Below are 19,620 nucleotides of genomic sequence, written 5' to 3'. Positions count from 1 at the left end.
CTTAACATCTGAGGTCATCAATCCCCTAGAACTTAGAACTAATTAAACCTAAATAACCTAAGGACATCACACACATCCATGCCCGAGGCAGGATTCGAACCTGCGACTGTAGCGGTCACGCGGTTCCGGACTGAAGCGCCTAGAACAGCGTGGGCACCGGGGTCGGCGGGCGAGGTGAGACCGGTTGTTGACTATCGGGCCATGAACGATAAAGTAGTTCTTCAATCTATATTTCTTCCTGATTTGCACTCGTGCTTCTCACGGTCTGCTACAGTGAAAACATTTTGTCCCCTACCAGCAAGATCATTACATTATGAAACTCAGAGGCAAGAAGATAATGCTATATTACAGGTTGGGTGGTACTGTAATGAAAATACTTGGGTACGATCCTTCAAGATTATTGGGGTTACATCTGTTCCTCAAACAGAATCAAAAAGGGAAGGAAGATAGTGTTAAATACTGTTGACAACGAAGTCATTAGAGATACGATACATTCACAGATAAAGGAAAGCTGGGTAAGAAATCAGCCGTGCTCTTTCAAAGGTACTATCGCCGCTCATGCCTTAAGTGTTTTCCGTGAATCACAAAAAAACGTAAACCAGACTTGTTGGATACAGGTTTGAAAAGTCGTCCTTTCGATTGCAGGTCCAGTGGGCTAACTACTATCAAACAAAACCAAGCTAGGTGGAACAGGAGCCTACTGTGTGTTGTTGATTGTAGTTGAAAACTAAATCTTCTAAAAATACGAGCACCAATTGATTACCAGATCTTAGCCTTTGTTTTCGGTATTTAGATTTCCGTTTTTCTTTTCAGACACAGAACAAATGGTATTCGGTTTTTCTTTTCAGACACAGAACAAATGGTATTGTATAGAAATTCCCGTAGCTTAAAGTAACTTGTGACACACAGGAATTTTTGTACATAATGTTAGGGAAGAAGCCCAAATTGAATAGGTACAACATTTAAATAAAGACAGATAATTTTATTTTTATACAAATTGCAGTGATAAATTAACAGAGCAATTCGTAAATATGTACATCTTATTGCTACATGAGAACCATTTTCACAATACATTCGGTGGTCACATTTAGAAGGTATCAGCTTGCGAGGGCACTAGTAGTGTACCTTTGCGTGTGGCGTGGCGAGGGAGGCATGCGCCGTCTTCAGAGGTGCTCCGTAGACTCCAGCAGCGGCAGCTGGAGATAGCAGAGAGCGTGCAGCTCCAGGAAGTATGCCTCCTGAAACAGTTGTAGCAGGCACTGAGGGAGATATCTAGTAAACAATTTTTGATGTCTGTCCACACTGGAGAAAAACACAGCACCGTTAAAATGCTATTAGAAGTATACTTAAGTTCTGGATTAATTTTATTTGACCTCATCCATCGAGCATCAAAAACTGTTAATGGAGATCAAACGTTTGAATATTTCCAAATAAATTAGAAACTGCTAAGAGTTTTAAATGTTATAATTCCATCATTGTAATTAACTTCACAGTAAATGCTGCGGCTGCCTATTGTATGTAATCGTTCTACATAGTTTTAAGAGCAGTCAGTTTGTATCCAACTTCTATTACTGACCCCTTTAAACTGTACAGAAGTAGTATTACTCAAGCTACACATACTTAATTGTTGCCAGGAGGTCGAGTCACCCACAGAATCAGGCCAGCAGCTCGAGAAGGAAAACATAGCAAATGACACATTAAGCTTGAATTTAGTTTGTCAGGTCCCCGTAATTTATGAGTGAAAATAGGCTTCCAGTTTGAGAACTCATCTACTTCCATCCACGTAATGCATTGGAGGTGTTCTTAATTCAAAGGAGAAGAGGTCCAACATCAGATTAGTAATTACTGACATCATATACTTAACTCCTTTGATTGTAAGTGCATATATAGCCTTCTGCTATCTATGGCTGTGTTATAGTTACTTTCAAATGGTTCAATAAATTGAGAGAAAGCCTTTGTAGATTTCTGCGTCCTTAGTACACACTTAACAGGTGGAAACATAAACCAGAGTCTAGTATCTGAAATGTTACAGAAAAAAATGGATTTGTAATCACTAATGGGTCAAATACTGTTTCAAACCTGGGAGGATGTTTGGGGCACCAACAGTGGCAGGAGCGACAGCAGCTCCCAGAGGGGCAGGCCCAGTTGGGGCACCATCCTTGGAGACGACAGCATTAAAACCTGCACCAGGGGCGGCCGTGTACTGGACAGTGCGCACACTGCCATCGGGCTCGACCAGGCTGTAGCTGCCCTCCACCACATCGCCGCTGCGGCTCTCCTGCTGCTGCTTGGCGTCGCCGGTCAGGGCGTCGCTGACGCTGTAGCTGAAGCTGTACTGCGGGTTGGGGTCGTAGTACGGGTCAGCCAGCTCGGCGGGCAGCCCACCAGCCAGGCGGCCAAGACCACCAGCGTAACGTGCAGCGCCGAGACCAGCGTAGCCAGGGGCGAGACGAGAGTAGGCACCACCAATACCAACACCAGGGTAGGCACCTCCTAGAGCGCCAGTGTAGCTAGGTGCGACACCAGAGTAGCCAGTGGCGAGGCGAGAGTAGGCGCCACCAATGCCAGGATAGGCACCTCCTAGTGCGCCAGTGTAGCCAGGAGCATAGCCACCGATGCCAGCACCAGACAGTCTGGCTCTAGCCGCTGCAGCAGCAGCGGCGGCGGCGGCGGCAGCGGAAGCAGTGGCACCTCCGGCCAGGCCTCCTAGGAAAGGAATGAATTCATAGTGGCGTCTTATGTATTCACACACACACAGTTCCTATTGAAGGTGCTAGCAAATAGTTGCTTGCACTATGGTTTATATACACTACTGGCTATTAAAATTGCTACACCAAGAAGAACTGCAGATGAAAAACGGGTATTCATTGGACAAATATATAATACTAGAACCGACATGTGATTAAATTTCCATGCATAGATCCTGAGAAATCAGTACCCAGAACAACCACCTCTGGCCGTAATAACGGCCTTGATACGGCTGGGCATTGAGTCAAACAGAGCTTGGATGGCGTGTACAGGTACAGCTGCCCATGCAGCTTCAACGCGATACCACAGTCCATCAAGAGTGGTGACTGGCGTATTGTGACGAGCCAGTTGCTCGGCCATCATTGACCACACGTTTTCAGTTGGTGAGTGATATGGAGAATGTGCTGGCCAGGGCAACAGTCGAACATTTTCTGTATCCATAAAAGCCCGTACAGGACCTGCAACATGCGGTCGTGCATTATCCTGCTGAAATGTAGGGATCACAGGGATCGAATGAAGGGTAACACCACAGGTCGTAACACATCTGAAATGTAACGTCCACTTTTCAATGTGCCGTCAGTGTGAACAAGAGGTGACCGGGAATTGTATCCTATGGGACCTCATACCATCACGCTGGGTGATACGCCAGTATAGCGATGACGAATACACGCTTCCAATGTGCGTTCACCGCGATGTCGCCAAAGACAGATGCGACCATCATGATGCTGTAAACAGAACCTGGATTCATCCGAAAAAATGACGTTTTGCCATTCGTTTACCCTGGTTCGTCATTGAGTACACCATCGCAAGCGCTCCTGTCCGTGATGCGGCATCAAGGGTAACCGCAGCCATGGTCTCCGAGCTGATAGTCCATGCTGCTGCAAACGTCGTCGAACTGTTCGTGCAGGTAGTTGTTGTCTTGCAAACGTCCCCATCTGTTGACTCAGGGATTGAGACGTGGCTGCATGATCCGTTACAGCCATGCAGATAAGATACGTGTCATCTCGACTGCTAGTGATACGTGGCCATTGGGATCCAATACGGCGTTTCGTATTACCCTCCTGAACCCACCGATTCCATATTCTTCTAACAGTCATTGGATCTCGACCAACGCGAGCAGCATTGTCGCTATACGATAAACCGCAATCGCGATAGGCTACAATCTGACCTTTATCAAAGTCAGAAATTTGATAGTACGCATTTCTCCTCCTTACACGTTGCATGACAACAACGTTTCACCAGTCAACGCCGGTCGACTGCTGTTTGTGCATGAGAAATCGGTTAGAAACTTTCCTCATGTCAGCACGTTGTAGGTGTCGCCACGGGCGCCAATCGTATATGAATGTTGTGAAAAGCTTATCATTTGTATATCACAGCATCGTCTTCCTGTCGGTTAAATTTCGCGTCGGTAGCGCATCATCCTCGGGTGTAGCAATTTTTATGGCATTGTTCAAGTTACCAGAATTGGCAATAACGATGCTCTACAGAGCACAGATAATAGTCTAACAGATGCAATACACTAATTTCTTTTAAAGAACAATTGTAAGTTGCCATACATTAAAAGTTAACTTAAAAGTAATTGTTCATTATGTTTGCTACACTTTGGAGAAGTATTTCGTAATCTTCTTCCTTATTTTGTGTTGTGACCAGAAGAATAATTAGAATAAGAGGAAAGAAAAGAATTATGAAAAGGAAAACCATGTTTCGAATCCTCTTGTCACTGGCGAGGACTAGTTAGTGGAACACTTTTACAAGAATTGCTACAAACTGAAGGCAGAAAAATTTGTACTGTGGGTTAGAAACTTTAAACAACATTATAGAAAAATATCTGCAACAGCGGATAAAGTGTGCTTGTGTTAATGTAATACAGTGATAATTTTAAATAAAACAATTACTGCTTATTACGGGTAAATCCGCTCAAGTAATTTGGAAAGAGAACTATGACGATAATTAATTATAAATTATTGTAGTGAACTTTTAAGAATTTCTGTGTAGCACTAAAGATATGGAATCTTAAAGGAAAAGCGAAGTCTTTTGCGTGTAGAAGGACCCCAAGAACAAAGACATCTTAGCCATTCCGGCATGTAAATCAGACGTCGTCCCTCCTTTGGGAGACTGCTGTGTAGCACTAAAGATATGGAATCTTAAAGGAAAAGCGAAGTCTTTTGCGTGTAGAAGGACCCCAAGAACAAAGACATCTTAGCCATTCCGGCATGTAAATCAGACGTCGTCCCTCCTTTGGGAGACTGCTGTGTAGCACTAAAGATATTCCTCCTAAAGGAAAAGCGAAGTCTTTTGCGTGTAGAAGGACCCCAAGAACAAAGACATCTTAGCCATTCCGGTATGTAAATCAGACGTCGTCACTCCTTTGGGAGACTGCTGTGTAGCACTAAAGATATGAAATCTTAAAGGAAAAGCGAAGTCTTTTGCGTGTAGAAGGACCCCAAGAACAAAGACATCTTAGCCATTCCGGCATGTAAATCAGACGTCGTCACTCCTTTGGGAGACTGCTGTACAAACTACCTGTGAGTCCGAGTCCGCCGTTGTAAGGAAGGCCGCCTCGCAGGGCGGGAGCCGCCGAGTAGGAGACGGCGGGAGAGCCCAGGTAGCCCGCACTGGCCGCGCCCAGCAGCGCGCATGCGCACAACAGTACCTGCAACACCACAGACAGGGCACCGTGTAGCGCCTGTAAACACAAATGCCACTATGCCGAATTGTACAGTACGTGTTATCAACGAGCTGCACGACATGTTTTCGACGTAGATGTTCTTTCTTCGGGATAAAAGAACATATCTCTTATTCTTAGTGTGAAAAGGGCAGTATTAACATGTAGACATTTATCGTGACTTTGGTACTCATTTAAGTGAACAACGACCTCCATTTCCCAGGATTTATGCCTCAGAAGTGCCCATTATCACTGCTGAACTTTGTTTCTACAGACAGCACGTTGTTAGAAGCAACACTATTACTATTAGTTTGTGACTGCTACGGCTGACTTGACCAGAAAATTATGAAGTGAACATAATTATGAGTACAAACAGAATAATCTACTTCTAGACATTATTTAAAACACCTTTAACCTGATTTGACTGAAATGTACGTATAATCACTTGCACACCTTTTCACATATATATGATGACACACTGGTAAAGCTCCTTCATTATGTTTCCAGACTTTTGATATTCAACTTTTACTCCAGAAAACTAATGTTGTACAGATAGGAAATACAGTTAATGGCGCCTGCTGTTTGGACAAACTTCCTACTAATGAGGTTGATAGGAAAACGTCACTAGAGCTTGAAATTCAGGAAATTTCCCTGACGTGAATTGAAATGGGAAGGGCAAGAGCTTTTTATATTTAAAAATTGGATAGGTGTCGGCTCCAGCGTTAACGAAGGGATCTTCTGGACATTACCTGAAGTACTTTAAGCAAAATAACTGGGAACAATGGCGATGCAGATGGCATATTGTGGTTCCCACTGCCAACTGCCAATCCCTTTTCTGATTCAGACAACGGAGGATATCATCACAAGTGTTGAATCTTTTATCGATTTGTCTCAGTAAGATCTCACGGTATACATTACATCAATATACTTTATCGTAACTCTGAATGCAGAAATCCTGTTCTAGAGTTATAAAAGGAGTAAAATCTAGTGCAATCAGGCATCAGAATTTCACATGCACATCACCAAAAACCGTTCAGTGGTGGAAGAAGATGATTTCAATTTCCTTGAACGCCAGTACTGTACTGAGAACAAGTTATCAGGGTACAACATGTAGGTAGTTAGGTAGAGTTACATTCGTTCTGCAGATTTATAATTTGAAAACAGACGGTAGTGCATGGAGAATATAGGTAGTCACAGCTTGTTTCACGTGTTTGTTAAGGGAATGGACTATTCCCTTTGAACTGAAGCTCTAGCAGGGACTCGGGGGGGGGGGGTAATTGAGAGATAACAGACAGAGAGAGAGAGAGAGAGAGAGACAGACAGACAGACAGACAGAGAGGAACAGAGGGATAGACATAACAAGGGAGAAATTGAAACAGAGAGTCTGCAGCAAGTTTTCATGTGTCCATATCTGTGATAGTAAATATATGTTCTTGTGCTGTGGGGAGTCATCACATTCGTATAATCAAGTAATGCGGAAGTCTGAAACTTTTAATTGTCTTGTCGAAAAGGAAGGTAGCTGCGAAAATAGGATGAGGAGAAACGAACTTTATAAGATGTGGTGGTACACAAAGATGGCAAAAATTGGCAGATAAAATATTAAATGACTCATTACTGGAGATAATTAGCGAGGATTTATAATTGAGAAGGAAATATGATAAACTAGAGGATCACAGTGTTGTAACACAGTGAACACCATACTTGAATATTTTGTTATGAATTAAAGTTTGGCGCGAAAAGGAGGTTAAAAATTAAGTGAAAAAACACAATAATGTATAATTTGTGACCTGAAACTACAATGCGTGAGCAAACTGTGGAAGATGACTTCGAATATGTAAAAATATTTACTGAGCAATATACTTCATATGCCAAACAAAAAAATTGCAGAAGAAAGGAAGAGACGACTAATCGGTTCTAACGAGACCAAAACTGATGAATTAAAAAAAGAAAAGAATGACTCGACGCCTTCCATCCACAGTTATGAAACGAGATGAAAGAAAGAGAAAAAATCAGTGGGCACCATAATATGTAACACTTTCCATCGGTATGTCGATGAGGAAGCCAAGTATGTTATGCTGCTTTGCATGTTTTTACAATACAACTTTCAGTTCACATTAATGAAGGACTATGACGGTAGCATTCAATGTAAGAAAGGTTCTTACGAAGTGTTCTGTTGCATCTGGCGCACAATGACAACATCCGTCTACTCACAGCTGAGATGATGATATTTGGTTTGAGGAGCGCTCAACTGCGCCCTTGCAAATTACCAACTTTTGCTCAGTCCAATCTCGCCACTTTCATGAATGATGATTAAATGATGAGGACAACACAAACACTCAGTCACCTCGAGGTACGTCAAAATCCCTGACCCCACCGGGAATCGAACCCGGGACTTCTTAAGTAATAGAACCCAGTACGTTGTCCTCGATAGTGAGTGTTCATCGGAGGTGAGGGTATCATCTGGAGTGCCCAGGGAAGTGTGGTAGGTCCGCTGTTGTTTTCTATCTACATAAATGATCTTTTGGATAGGGTGGATAGCAATGTGCGGCTGTTTGCTGATGATGCTGTGGTGTACGGGAGGGTGTCGTCGTTGAGTGACTGTAGGAGGATACAAGATGACTTGGACAGGATTCGTGATTGGTGTAAAGAATGGCACTTAACTCTAAATATAGATAAATGTAAATTAATGCAGATGAATAGGAAAAAGAATCCTGTAATCTTTGAATACTCCATTAGTAGTGTAGCGCTTGACACAGTCACGTCGATTAAATATTTGGGCGTAATATTGCAGAGCGATATGAAGTGGGACAAGCATGTAATGGCAATTGTGGGGAAGGCGGATAGTCGTCTTCGGTTCATTGGTAGAATTTTGGGAAGATGTGGTTCATTTGTAAAGGATACCGCTTATAAAACACTAATACGATCTATTCTTGAGTACTGCTCGAGCGTCTGGGATCCCTAACAGGACGGATTGAGGGAGGACATAGAAGTAATTCAGAGGCGGGCTGCTAGATTTGTTACTGGTAGGTTTGATCATCACGCGAGTGTTACGGAAATGCTTCAGGAACTCGGGTGGGAGTCTCTAGAGGAAAGGAGGTGTTCTTTTAGTGAATCGCTACTGAGGAAATTTAAAGAACCAGTATTTGAGGTTGACTGCAGTACAATTTTACTGCCGCCAACTTAAATTTCGCGGAAAGACCACAACGTTAAGAGAGATTACGGCTCGTACAGAGGCATATAGGCAGTCATTTTTCCCTCGTTCTGTTTGGGAGTGTAACAGGGAGAGAAGATGCTAGTTGTGGTACGAGGTGCCCTCCGCCACGCACCATATGGTGGATTGCGGAGTATGTATGTAGATGTAGATGGTCGGGAAGCGAGAACGCGACCACACGAGCTGCGGACTCACAGCAAAGAGGACAACGATACCATTTCACGCTTATCTGAGTCATAGCAAATTATAGTCCTCCCTCCGCATGAATAAAAATGAAATAAAAAAGAAATTAACAGTTTCAGGTTTTGCTTAAAGATGCTTGCATTTATCGGCATATGGTACCTTCGATGCGAAGCCTTAAGTTTCATTTCCATTTATTCTAAATTGTTCAGTTGTTCTCTTATTTATACAGCTGATATACCAAATTTCAAACAAGGTTAACTAAAACTGAAAAAAATAACACACTTTGTTAGACATTCAAGATATGTGAAACTAGATATTTGGATTTGAAACCAGATGTCTCTTCTGCAAGCAATACCCTTCGAGTGGTCATCTGTCCATTCTTTAGAATCACCTTTGCTTGTCTTTCTCTTAGTCTCCCAGCTATACTCATTGTCACACAGGTCAGCTGCACGCGATCCGGGGTATTTGAAACAAAACATGACGTTGAAAGGTAAAAGCTGCAAAAAGGAAGAACCCTGCCAGCGCTAAGTTTAACGTGAGCTACAAACTATGGTGCCGCTTGGGATGTTCTCGTTACCAAGCTATTGGCAGAGCTAAGAGAAGCGATAAGTGACATAAGCACGGTAAGACCTACTGAGATCTAATCCCGAACCTATGAATAGATAATATATTGAAACAATCGAGCCAGCATAACATACAGCTTAGTATTAATTCATTCATATGTCAACGTATATTTCACGTTTTCAAGTGAGTTTCCTTTTGAGAGAAATCATGCGTAACGTTACTGATATTTATTTACTATCTGAAAACGTTTTACACTTTTCCTATCTGGTGGCAGTTTCATTTCCATATACAGCCACAGTTTCTTACATTGCAGTGCTGCAGAACTTATGCAGTGGTGAGAACTGGACTTGGTCAAATCCCCATCTGACCATCCAGACTTATGCTTCCTGCGATTTCGTTAAATCACTTGGGGTGAAAAGCCGTTGTGAGTTTCATTCGCAACCCTTTCCTATAGCTCTCAGATACCATCTTTTGGTCAACAGACTGCTGTAGATGCCTACTACCACGTCCTTCGCATCTCGCTGCTTCCTCACCTGATGAGCCATGTCGACTTGTGGAGACGACTGGTGGACGACTGGCTCCAGCACCGGCTGGAAGCCTCTTTATAGTGAGAGAGCAAGGCAGAGCCCCCACCTGCCCCCGCTCGATGTGGCTGAGTGGCAGACTAGCCGGTGGTGACGCAACACCCGCCCAGAGGGATCTGATTCGCCGCATCTGCCACGCCTCGCGACCTCACACACACGCCGCCCATCGGCTGATCTCGTTCTTCTGCCTCAGCGTTTCGAAAGGAGGGTGACCTTGACATTTCACTCTGTGACTGAAAATAATAAGATGGGTAGCGTCTAACCACACTGTCACGTCAGGGCTAATGGGACAAGGGAAACGGTGAGTGGCGATACCCGAAATTGTTCCTGCTTTAGTGCGTATACAGCGTGTCATTTACAAAGATCAAACGATTGTAACCCACGCACATCGAGCATTTACACAATGGAGAAGATTTGCAGCAAAGTGAATAAGCTAGATATGCTTAGAAAAACAAGAAAGAGCGCCTTCTGCCCTCCTTTGACTTCCCACTGAAATGCCGAGACAACTATACCACATTATCTTTAGCGAAGGTCGTTCATCCCATCAGATCTCCATCCTCCATCCGCTTAACTAGAAGAGGTAGCTTGACTCTCCTTAGGAAAGTGATTCAACAAAGACATCTCTTCAAGCTTCACCTACATCTGTCACCATGGGAATTGGTAATGCAGTAAGCCGATCTGTCAGTAAGTTGAAAAGCTGCAAAATAAGAAATTTTGTGACTCAATTAAAACATGAAGAACTGCAGAGAACTGTAATAAATTGTACAGAGAAAAAAGATCACGAAGGAACTCTATCCGTACGCAGAAAGAGATCAATTTGTCAGTGACGCCGAGGACATTATCAATGGATTATTTTATCAGCGCGTTGACCTTGTCCTTCAACGCATCAAACTCAGTAAAGAGAAAAAACAGATGAAACACATATAAACGAATATGTATTACTAAAAAGAGTTTCATCGCACTGTCATTCTGGGATTTATTTCTTGAGAAGAAATAAAAATCAGCAGTTTCAGCTGCTAAAGAAAAAATAAACTACTCACTATTAAATTTACTTTGTGCCTGTCAGAAACGGTATGAGGCTTTGTCTGGCGTAAGGTGCAAAGCACACACGATAAAATATTCAAAACTTGACTAAGAAAGTTGGAAGGAGGTTTTGCTTTAAACAAAAGCCTTCTTGAAAAATTAAACTCTGATTATTGTCAAAAATCTCTATACAACGTAAGAAAACACTAACAACTACGAAGTTCTGTCAGCAGAAGAATTACAGACATTACAACCAATTGCGTGTTTTGTGACGTAATGAAAATAAAAGGCTCAAATGAACACTAATCATGAATGTTGTTGGTCATCTGAGGGACAAAGATGTCGTTCAAGTAATCGTTCTGACAAACAAACATTTCTTTCTTGCGTTTGCTTTGGTTACCTAGGAAAATTTCTCCAAAAAACCTCCTCCATGAATAGAATCAATAACATATGTATACAAACAAGTTTTCATCTCCATAATAAAGTATTCCAGACAGTTTTTCTCAGATTCACAAATATAAAATCTCTTTCTCTAAAACCTCAACTGCTCGCCACTATGCCTCAAATAAGAATGCTCCAGCGCTGCATAACTGACAGGTGAGCATGAGAACCATAGATAAACTGGAACACAGACTCAAGGATCTTATTCACTACCTGTGCTCATTCACTTTGTCCCCACACAGTAAATGTGAATTATTTAAAATGGCAGAAAACATGTGAAAAACTTACAACTGTTACAGAACTCTGTGCCGCAGCACAATCATTTGCTATATTCGAGCTCTGTCTCGTCCCTGCACTAACTCCTATTCTCTCACATATTAAACAATGCAACCAATATTGTTTCTGACTTGTTCGCCAAACAGAGTAGATATTTACATTACTTTTTGCATAGTATCCACTCTGTTTAATCGTCTACCTGAAAGAGAAAAAGCAATGGATGTGTCGAATGTTGACACTTCTCTTTTCTTTTTTTTGGAGGGGGGTGGGGGTGGTCTTCCGACAGATTTGAAGCGACCCGTCACGAATTCTTCTCTTGCGAAAACCTCTTCATTCAGAGTAGCACTTGCAACCTACGTCCTCAATTATTTGCTGGCTGTATTCCAATCTCTGCCTTCCTCTACAGTTTTTGCCCTCTACACTTCCCTCCAGTTCCATGGAAGTCATTCCCTCATGGCTTAACAGATGTCCTATCATCCTGTCCCTTCTCCTTATCAGTGTTTTCCACATATTCCTTTCCTCTCCGATTCTGCGCAGAACCTCCTCATTCCTTACCTTATTACCCAACCTGATTTTCAATATTCGTCCGTAGCACCACATTTCAAATGTTTCGATTCTCTTCCATTCCGGTTTTCACACAGTTCATGTTTCACTACCATACAATGCTGTAGTCCAGACGTACGCTCTCACGTCCTCAGAAATTTCTTCCTCAAAGTAAGGCCTATGTTTGATACTAGTGGACTTCTCTTGGCCAGGAACCCCCTTTTTTACCTTGCTAGTCTGCCTTTGATGTCCACCTCGCTCTGTCCGTCATTGGTTATTTTACTGCCTAGGAAAGAATTCTTTAATTTCATATACTTCGTGATCACTAATTCTGATGTTAAGTTTCTCTCTGCTCTCATTTCTGCTACTTCTCATTACTTTCGTCTTTCTTCGATTTACTCTCAATCCTTTTCCTGTTCTCATTAGACTGTTCATTCCATTCAGCAGATCATGTAGTTCTTCTTTACTTTCAGTCAGGACACCAATGTCATCAGGGAAACTTATCATCGATAAACTTTCACCCTGAATTTTAATCTCATTCTTAAAACTTTCTTCTATTTGCGTCATTGGACGAAAGATTGCATCCCTGTCCTATACTCTTTTTAATCCAAGCACTTCGTTCTTGGTGGTCCATTCTTATTGTGCCTTAATGGTTCTGTACATATTGTATACTACCCGTCCTTCCCTACAGCGTACCCTCTTTTTCTTAGAATTTCAAGCATCTAACGCCATTTTTCACTGTAAAACGCTTTTTTCTGGTCGAAAAATGCTGTGAGTGTGTCTTTGTTTTTCTTCAGTCTTGTATCCGTCTCAGTCCATATTCTATACTCAATAGATTGTTCATTTCGTTCAGCAGATCATGTAATTCTTCTTGGCTTTCACTCAGGATAGCAATGTCATCAGCAAATCGTATCACTGATATCTTTTCACCTTGAATTTTAATTCCACTCCTGAACCTTTCTTTTATTTCCTTCATTGTTTCTTCGATGTACAGATTGAATACTAGTGGGGAAAGACTGCATCCCTGTCTTACACCCTTTTTAATCCGATCACTTCGTTCTTGATCATCCACACCTATGATTCCCTCTTGGCTCTTGTACACAGTGTATATTAGCCGTCTCTCTCTACAGTTACCCCTATTTTTCTCGGAATTTCGATCATCTTGCACCATATTACATTGTCGAAGGCTGTTTCCAGGTCAACAAATCCTATGAACGTGTAATGATTTTTCTTTAGTCTTGCTCCCATTATCAAACGCAACTTCAGAATTCCCTCTCTTGTGACTTTGCCTTTTCTAAGGCCAAACTAATCTTCATCTAGCACATTCTCAAGATTATTTTCCATTATTGTGTATATTATTCTTGTCATTAACTTGGATGCACTAGCTGTTAATCTGATTATGCGATAATTCTCGCACTTGTCAGCTCTTGCAGTCTTCGGAGTTGTGTAAATGATATCTTTCCGAAAGTCAGACGATATGTCGCCTGATTGACATTCTACACACCAACGTGAATAGTTTTTTTGTTGCCACTTCCCCCCAATGATTTTAGAAATTCTGAGAGAATGTTATCTATTTCTTCTGCCTTATTTGATCTTAAGTGCTTCAAAGTTCTTTTAAATTCTGATTCTAAAACCGGATCCCCTATCTCTTCTAAATCGACACCTGTTTCCTCTTCTATCACATCATACAAATCTTCCCCCTCATAGAAGCTTTCAATGTATTCTTTCCATCTATCTGCTCTCTCCTCTGCATTTAGCAGTGGAATTCCCGTTGCACTCTTAATGTTACCACCCTTGCTTTTAATGTCACCAAAGGTTGTTTTGACTTTCCTGTATGGTGAGTCCGTCCTTTCGACAATCATTTCTTTTTTGATTTCTTCACATTTTCCATGCATCCATTTCGTCTTAGCTTCCCTGCACTTCCTATTTATTTCATTCCTCAGCGATCTGTATTTCTGTATTCCTGAGTTTCCCGGAACATTTTTGTACTTCCTCCTTTCGTCGATCAATTGAAGTATTTCTTCTGTTACTCAGGGTTTCTTCGCAGTTACCTTCTTTGTACCTATGGTTTTCTTTCCGATTTCTGTGATGGCCCTTTTTAGAGATGTCCATTCCTCTTCAACTGTACTGCGCTATTCCTTATTGCTGTATCTATAGCTTTAGAGAACTTTAAGCGTATCTCGTAATTCCTTACTACTTCTGTATCCCACTACTTTGCGTATTTATTCTTCCTGACTAATGTCTTAAAATTCAGCCTACTCTTCATCACCATTATATTGTGATCTGAGTCTTTATCTGCTCCTGGGTACGCCTTACAATCTAATATCTAATTTCGGAATCTCTGTCTGACCAAGATGTAATCTAATTGAAATATTCCCATATCACCCGGCCTTTTCCAAGTATATCTCCTCCTCTTGTGTTTCTTGAACAGAGTATTCGCTATTACTAGCTGAAACTTGTTGCAGAACTCAATTAGTCTATCTCCTCTCTCATTCCTTGTCCCAAGCCCATATTCTCCTGTAAACTTTCCTTCTACTCCTTCCCCTAAAACTGCGTGCCAGTCTCCCATGGCTATTAGATTTTCGTCTCCCTTGACGTACTGTATTACCCTTTCAATATCTTCATGTACTTTCGCTATATTTTCATCTTCAGCTTGCGACATCGGCATATATATTTATATACTACTGTTGTCGGTGATGGTTTGCCATCGATTCTGATAAGAACAACCTTATCACTGAACTGATCACAGTAACACACTCCCTGTCCTACCTTCCTATTCATAACGAATCCTACTCCCATTATACCATTTTCTGCTGCTGTTGATATTAACCTATACTCATCTGACCAGAAATCCTTGTCTTTACTACTCCCTACTATATCTAGCCTCAGCCTTTGCATTTCCCTTTTCAGATTCTCTAGTTTCCCTACCACGTTCGAGCTAATGACATTCCACGCCCCGATTCGTAGAACAGTATCCTTTCGTTGATTACTCAACCTTCTTGTCATGGTCACCTCTCTGTTGGCAGTCACCTCCCGGAGATCCGAGTGGGGGGATATTCCGGAATCTTTTGCCAATGGAGAGATCATCATGACACTTTTCAATCATAGGCGACACGTTCTGTGGATACACGTTACGTGTCTTTAATGCAGTGGTTTCTAATGCATTCTGCATCTCATGCCGTTGATCACTGCTGATTCTTCCGTATCTAGGGGCAATTTCCCACCCCTAGGAGAAGAGAGTGCCCCGAACCTCTGCCCGCTCCCCCGCCCTCTTTGACAACACCGTTGAGAGAACGAAGGTGACTTCTTATGCTGGAAGTCTTCGGCCACCATTGCTGATTACTACTCAAAACTTAAGCAGTGGGGGGATTCGAACCCGAGACCGACAACGTTTTGAGATGAAAAAATAGAATATGTATCGTGTGCTCACATCGCCCGACACTGTAAAAAGCTCTAACACTTCAATAATGTCTCCAGTTTTCTGTCATTAGATAAAACAATCAGAAGTTGCGTTCTCTTTATATAAATGTTCGGACCACAGCTTCACTCTTCAGTGAAAAATTAATGCTTTGGGCAAGTTGTTGCTGTGCTATTGTTGTCACTTGTGTCGTTTAATCTGTACCGCTGGTCCGAAAGCCGAGAGAAGAACTGCAGCTACACTCCTTGTTGTGTGGGTTGCCTAAGTCTCAGACAGCCATGTGTTCGGATTCCTCCCGATTTGTGATTTCTTAATTGCTGGTAAACTTTAGCTTTTACTACGGAGATTATTGCCGATTCGTCATAAGTAGTGAAAACTTACCTCAAGTCCAGGATAACAAACTTTTCAACAGTTTCAGGGTGTGGAACCTTGATCCATGACAAGATCTTTGTTTGGATACCATAACTCCTTAATGTTTGAAAACATGACTTGTCAACATCGGCATTGTTTTGTTGCAAGCTGTCTGCGAATCATCGTTAAATAGCTCATTTCGAGACAGAAGCTTTCGGGGTGGATTGTCGTCTCAAAAATCACTTTACACTCTACATTGTACTGTGTTTTAATATTCTATTTCTTCGATATGGGTTAGAATATAAAATGGAAGAACCTGTAAAAAAACCACGATAGTCAAAAGGAACAAAAAGAAGCTACCTATTTCGATTGTGTATACGTATCTGTGTGTCTAATCTCTATTATTCTCATGATTCCTATGCAAGCTATACGTTGGGGGCATAAGAATATCCACAAAGTCTTCTTCCGATTATTGTTCTGTAAATTTACCCAACAGCATTTCACGAGAACTAAGTCACCTTTCTGCCAACGAGTCTCGTTTAAGTTTCCCCAGCATATCTGTCCCTCTTTCGTATGAGATATACCGACCATTTGCAATTACGCTTCTCTGAATACGTTCGATGTCTGCTCTCATGGCTACAGTATGAGAATTTTAATAGCTACTTCTCGCATTGGTTTCTTCTGTGCGACTTTCTATATTGATGAGCGGCAAATTCATAGAATTCCAAACCATTTCCTGTCTTCCATCTGCCTTCCCTAATACTGACTTTACGTGTTCGTCTCATTTTAAATCGCTCCTCAGTATTAGCCACAAATTTTTATACGATGTGATTGCTCGAGAAATTTACCACTAATCTTCGTCTCTGCTCCTACTGGATTCTGCCAGTTTATTATGGAAACTGTCTTCAGTTTACCCACCGAACTGAAAGTCTGTCAAAATCTTTCCTGAATGTCTCACTGCTTCTTTGCCGAGACTATCGTCAGTGAACAATCCCATGAGTCATTTTTCTGTAAAAAGAACATTTGTAGTGCTACTACGCTTCGTTGGGGTACACCCACTGCTTCTTTCGATTATGATGCACATTCTGCACGAAGTAGAAAATACGACTCATTCTCTGAGTGAATCTCATATCGATGATGGAATACCGTGTGCTCTTATTTTGGATATAGTTAACAATGGTTGTCTGTGTCCATAGCCTGTCATAAATTTAGGTAGGGATGGATTTATTAGGAAGATACCGTGTGTGAATGAAGTGAGGTTTATTACACAGAAGTAGTTTTTCTTTTCTTTTCAAAAGAGTTAATTTTTTGAGAGAAGTTTCTTTTCTTGCAGGATTGTCATTATAGATTAAGATACGCTCTAGGATCCTGCAGGAGACAGACTTTTTTAATATTCATTTGTAATCCTACCCTATCCTTTTTGTAAACAGAATGACCTGTGCTCTTTTCCAGGTTTCAGTAGACGAAAATAAGTAAATAAATTGAGAATACCAAGACCAGCTTAAAACTAGTGGCTTCTTACGTCCACAGAGAAGTTCCACTCTCCACAACACAGAAACTTCACGACGTCGCTGTTGCTGATGACACTGAAGCTTTGAGAGATCCAGCGGTCACCGAGCGGTTCTAGGCGCTACAGTCTGGAACCGCGTGATCGGTTTAAGTAGTTCTAAGTTCTAGGGAACTGTTGACCTCAGCAGTTAAGTGTCATAGTGCTCAAAGCCATTTGAACATTTTTTTTTTTTTTTTTTTTTTTTTTGATCTGAGGGAAAACGTTGTCGAATACTAAAATTAGGACGGCTGCGGGATGTTCTGATGTAACGTTCAGGCAGGAGACACAAATTTCAGGAAACATATTAGGAAAGGCGTCAACGGCTAAGCATTTTAACATCATCGTATGGAGCGGAAAGGGCAAGTACATTGGTAAGATTACAGTAACCAAGTATAAGAGGGATTAGTTCCTGGTGATGAATAGAAAAGATGACGTGGAAGAAACAGCTTCTGTATGAATTTGACACATTTATACGAAGAAGCAGATACGGTACTTTCGTGAATTTAAAATTCATGGAAAAATAATAAAATATTCATGTTCTGTCCAAAATGCTTGTTGGAGAGGAATAAAGTCTCTTAACAACCGTACATACTATTCTCTTTGCACCTCGTGTACCTAAATCTAAATTGTTCACTAGAATACAGAGGTAGCTTATGAAACTCTATTTCAGCCAATACTTGAATAATGCTCGACTGTGTGGGATCCGTACCAGATAGGACTGACAGGGAAAGAGCCAAATAAGAGCAGCACGTTTCGTTAGAGGTCCCTTTAACAAGCGCGAAGGCATTACAGAGATGCTCAACCAATTCCAGTTGCTGGTCCTGGAAAAGGGGCGTTCTGCAACACGGAGTAGGTTTAGTGTTAAACTTCCGAGAGCGTACTGTCCTGGAAGAGTCAACCATTATATTGCTTCCTCCTACTTGTATCTCACGGAAGGACCACAAGAGAGATTCGAACGCAAGTGGAGGCTTGCCAGCAGTTATTGTTCTTACCTGGCACTGGAACGGAAAAATGAGACGTGACAGTGGTACACAGTGCGGCCTGCAGAGTATAGATGTAGATGAACACACTGTATTTCTGTCTAGTGATAATGTGTCTGAAGAAGTGCAGGGAAGATTCCTAGGGCGTCTTAGGGTCTCGAGTTAAATAAAATAATTTTCTTAAAGACTGAAAGCATTTGCCATTATGTTGCAAAAGGCAAGAGAATCTTAGGGGAATATCAATTTACGCCTGCTTGTTATTTTAGAATTAGAGGGCTTTGTTGAAGGGGTATTAAGTCTTTCAAAAAGTACAACGAATTTTAATGTCAACATATGTTGTTTCTCTTTCAAAAAAGAAAGAGGGTATTATTTAAAAGTTATTTGATAGCTTCCAGTCACGAGCACTACAGTTCAGCAAAAATATGCCGTTGTCTTATAATTTGGCTCGGGTGAACCAGCGCATTAAGGGGCCCATATAGAAATTCCCTGGGAAAATTATGTTAAACGCATAAAATTCATAAACTGTGGGTCCTAGAGTAGCAGTAAAATTTTTCCACCGCCATTGCACCACTAACTGAACAACTGAAGAAAGTGCGTGAGTATAAGTAGTAAATGATAGTCCTTGCTTCACGCAAAGTTTTAAAAACTGCATACAGTAGATTGAGTACCAATAAAATTAGCATACTTTTACACCACTTAATTTTTTAAACTGAACCTTGACTACTGAATTAGGAACATTAAACATTCTTCCACTTATATACAGGCATTGCGTCTCGTAGTACTAACCTCTTTAATAGACTGAGTCAACAATAACTGCAGGAGCTCTACTAAGTAGCAAATTTCCAACGCTATTGTCTAAGATAAATACAAAGAAGGGCTGACTGTTTTCAACCAAATCTGAATTGTTCCCCTTTCAAACACAACTGCTGGTGGCGTATGTAGTGTGTCTCGTTCGAGGGTGATCCTTCCACGCTTCCATCTCATCTACGTTTCCCGCATATTCTACTGCGTGGAATGCAATGCTGTGTGGTAGCTCGGAGGTTCATTGCCATAGATATGCCACAGATTGTCACCTGGCTTAATT

General features: G+C 41.6%; 1 protein-coding gene across 1 annotated transcript; it reads right to left on the bottom strand.

Annotated features, from left to right (window-relative positions):
* Positions 1 to 961: 961 nt before the first annotated feature.
* On the bottom strand, positions 962 to 9,964 carry LOC124544855 (larval cuticle protein A1A-like). The gene is made up of 4 exons (XM_047123571.1): positions 9,905 to 9,964; positions 5,272 to 5,401; positions 2,080 to 2,706; positions 962 to 1,238 (listed from the first exon to the last, which is right to left on the bottom strand). The coding sequence occupies exons 1-4, from the start codon at positions 9,914 to 9,916 to the stop codon at positions 1,114 to 1,116; spliced, it is 894 nt and encodes a 297-aa protein (XP_046979527.1). The 5' UTR covers positions 9,917 to 9,964; the 3' UTR covers positions 962 to 1,113.
* Positions 9,965 to 19,620: the final 9,656 nt, after the last annotated feature.

The sequence above is a fragment of the Schistocerca americana genome, chromosome 1 (assembly GCF_021461395.2).
Source record: "Schistocerca americana isolate TAMUIC-IGC-003095 chromosome 1, iqSchAmer2.1, whole genome shotgun sequence".
NCBI classification, from domain to species: Eukaryota; Metazoa; Arthropoda; class Insecta; order Orthoptera; family Acrididae; genus Schistocerca; species Schistocerca americana.
Note: the sequence above shows the minus strand (reverse complement) of the source record. Positions and strands in the feature narration are given on the sequence as shown.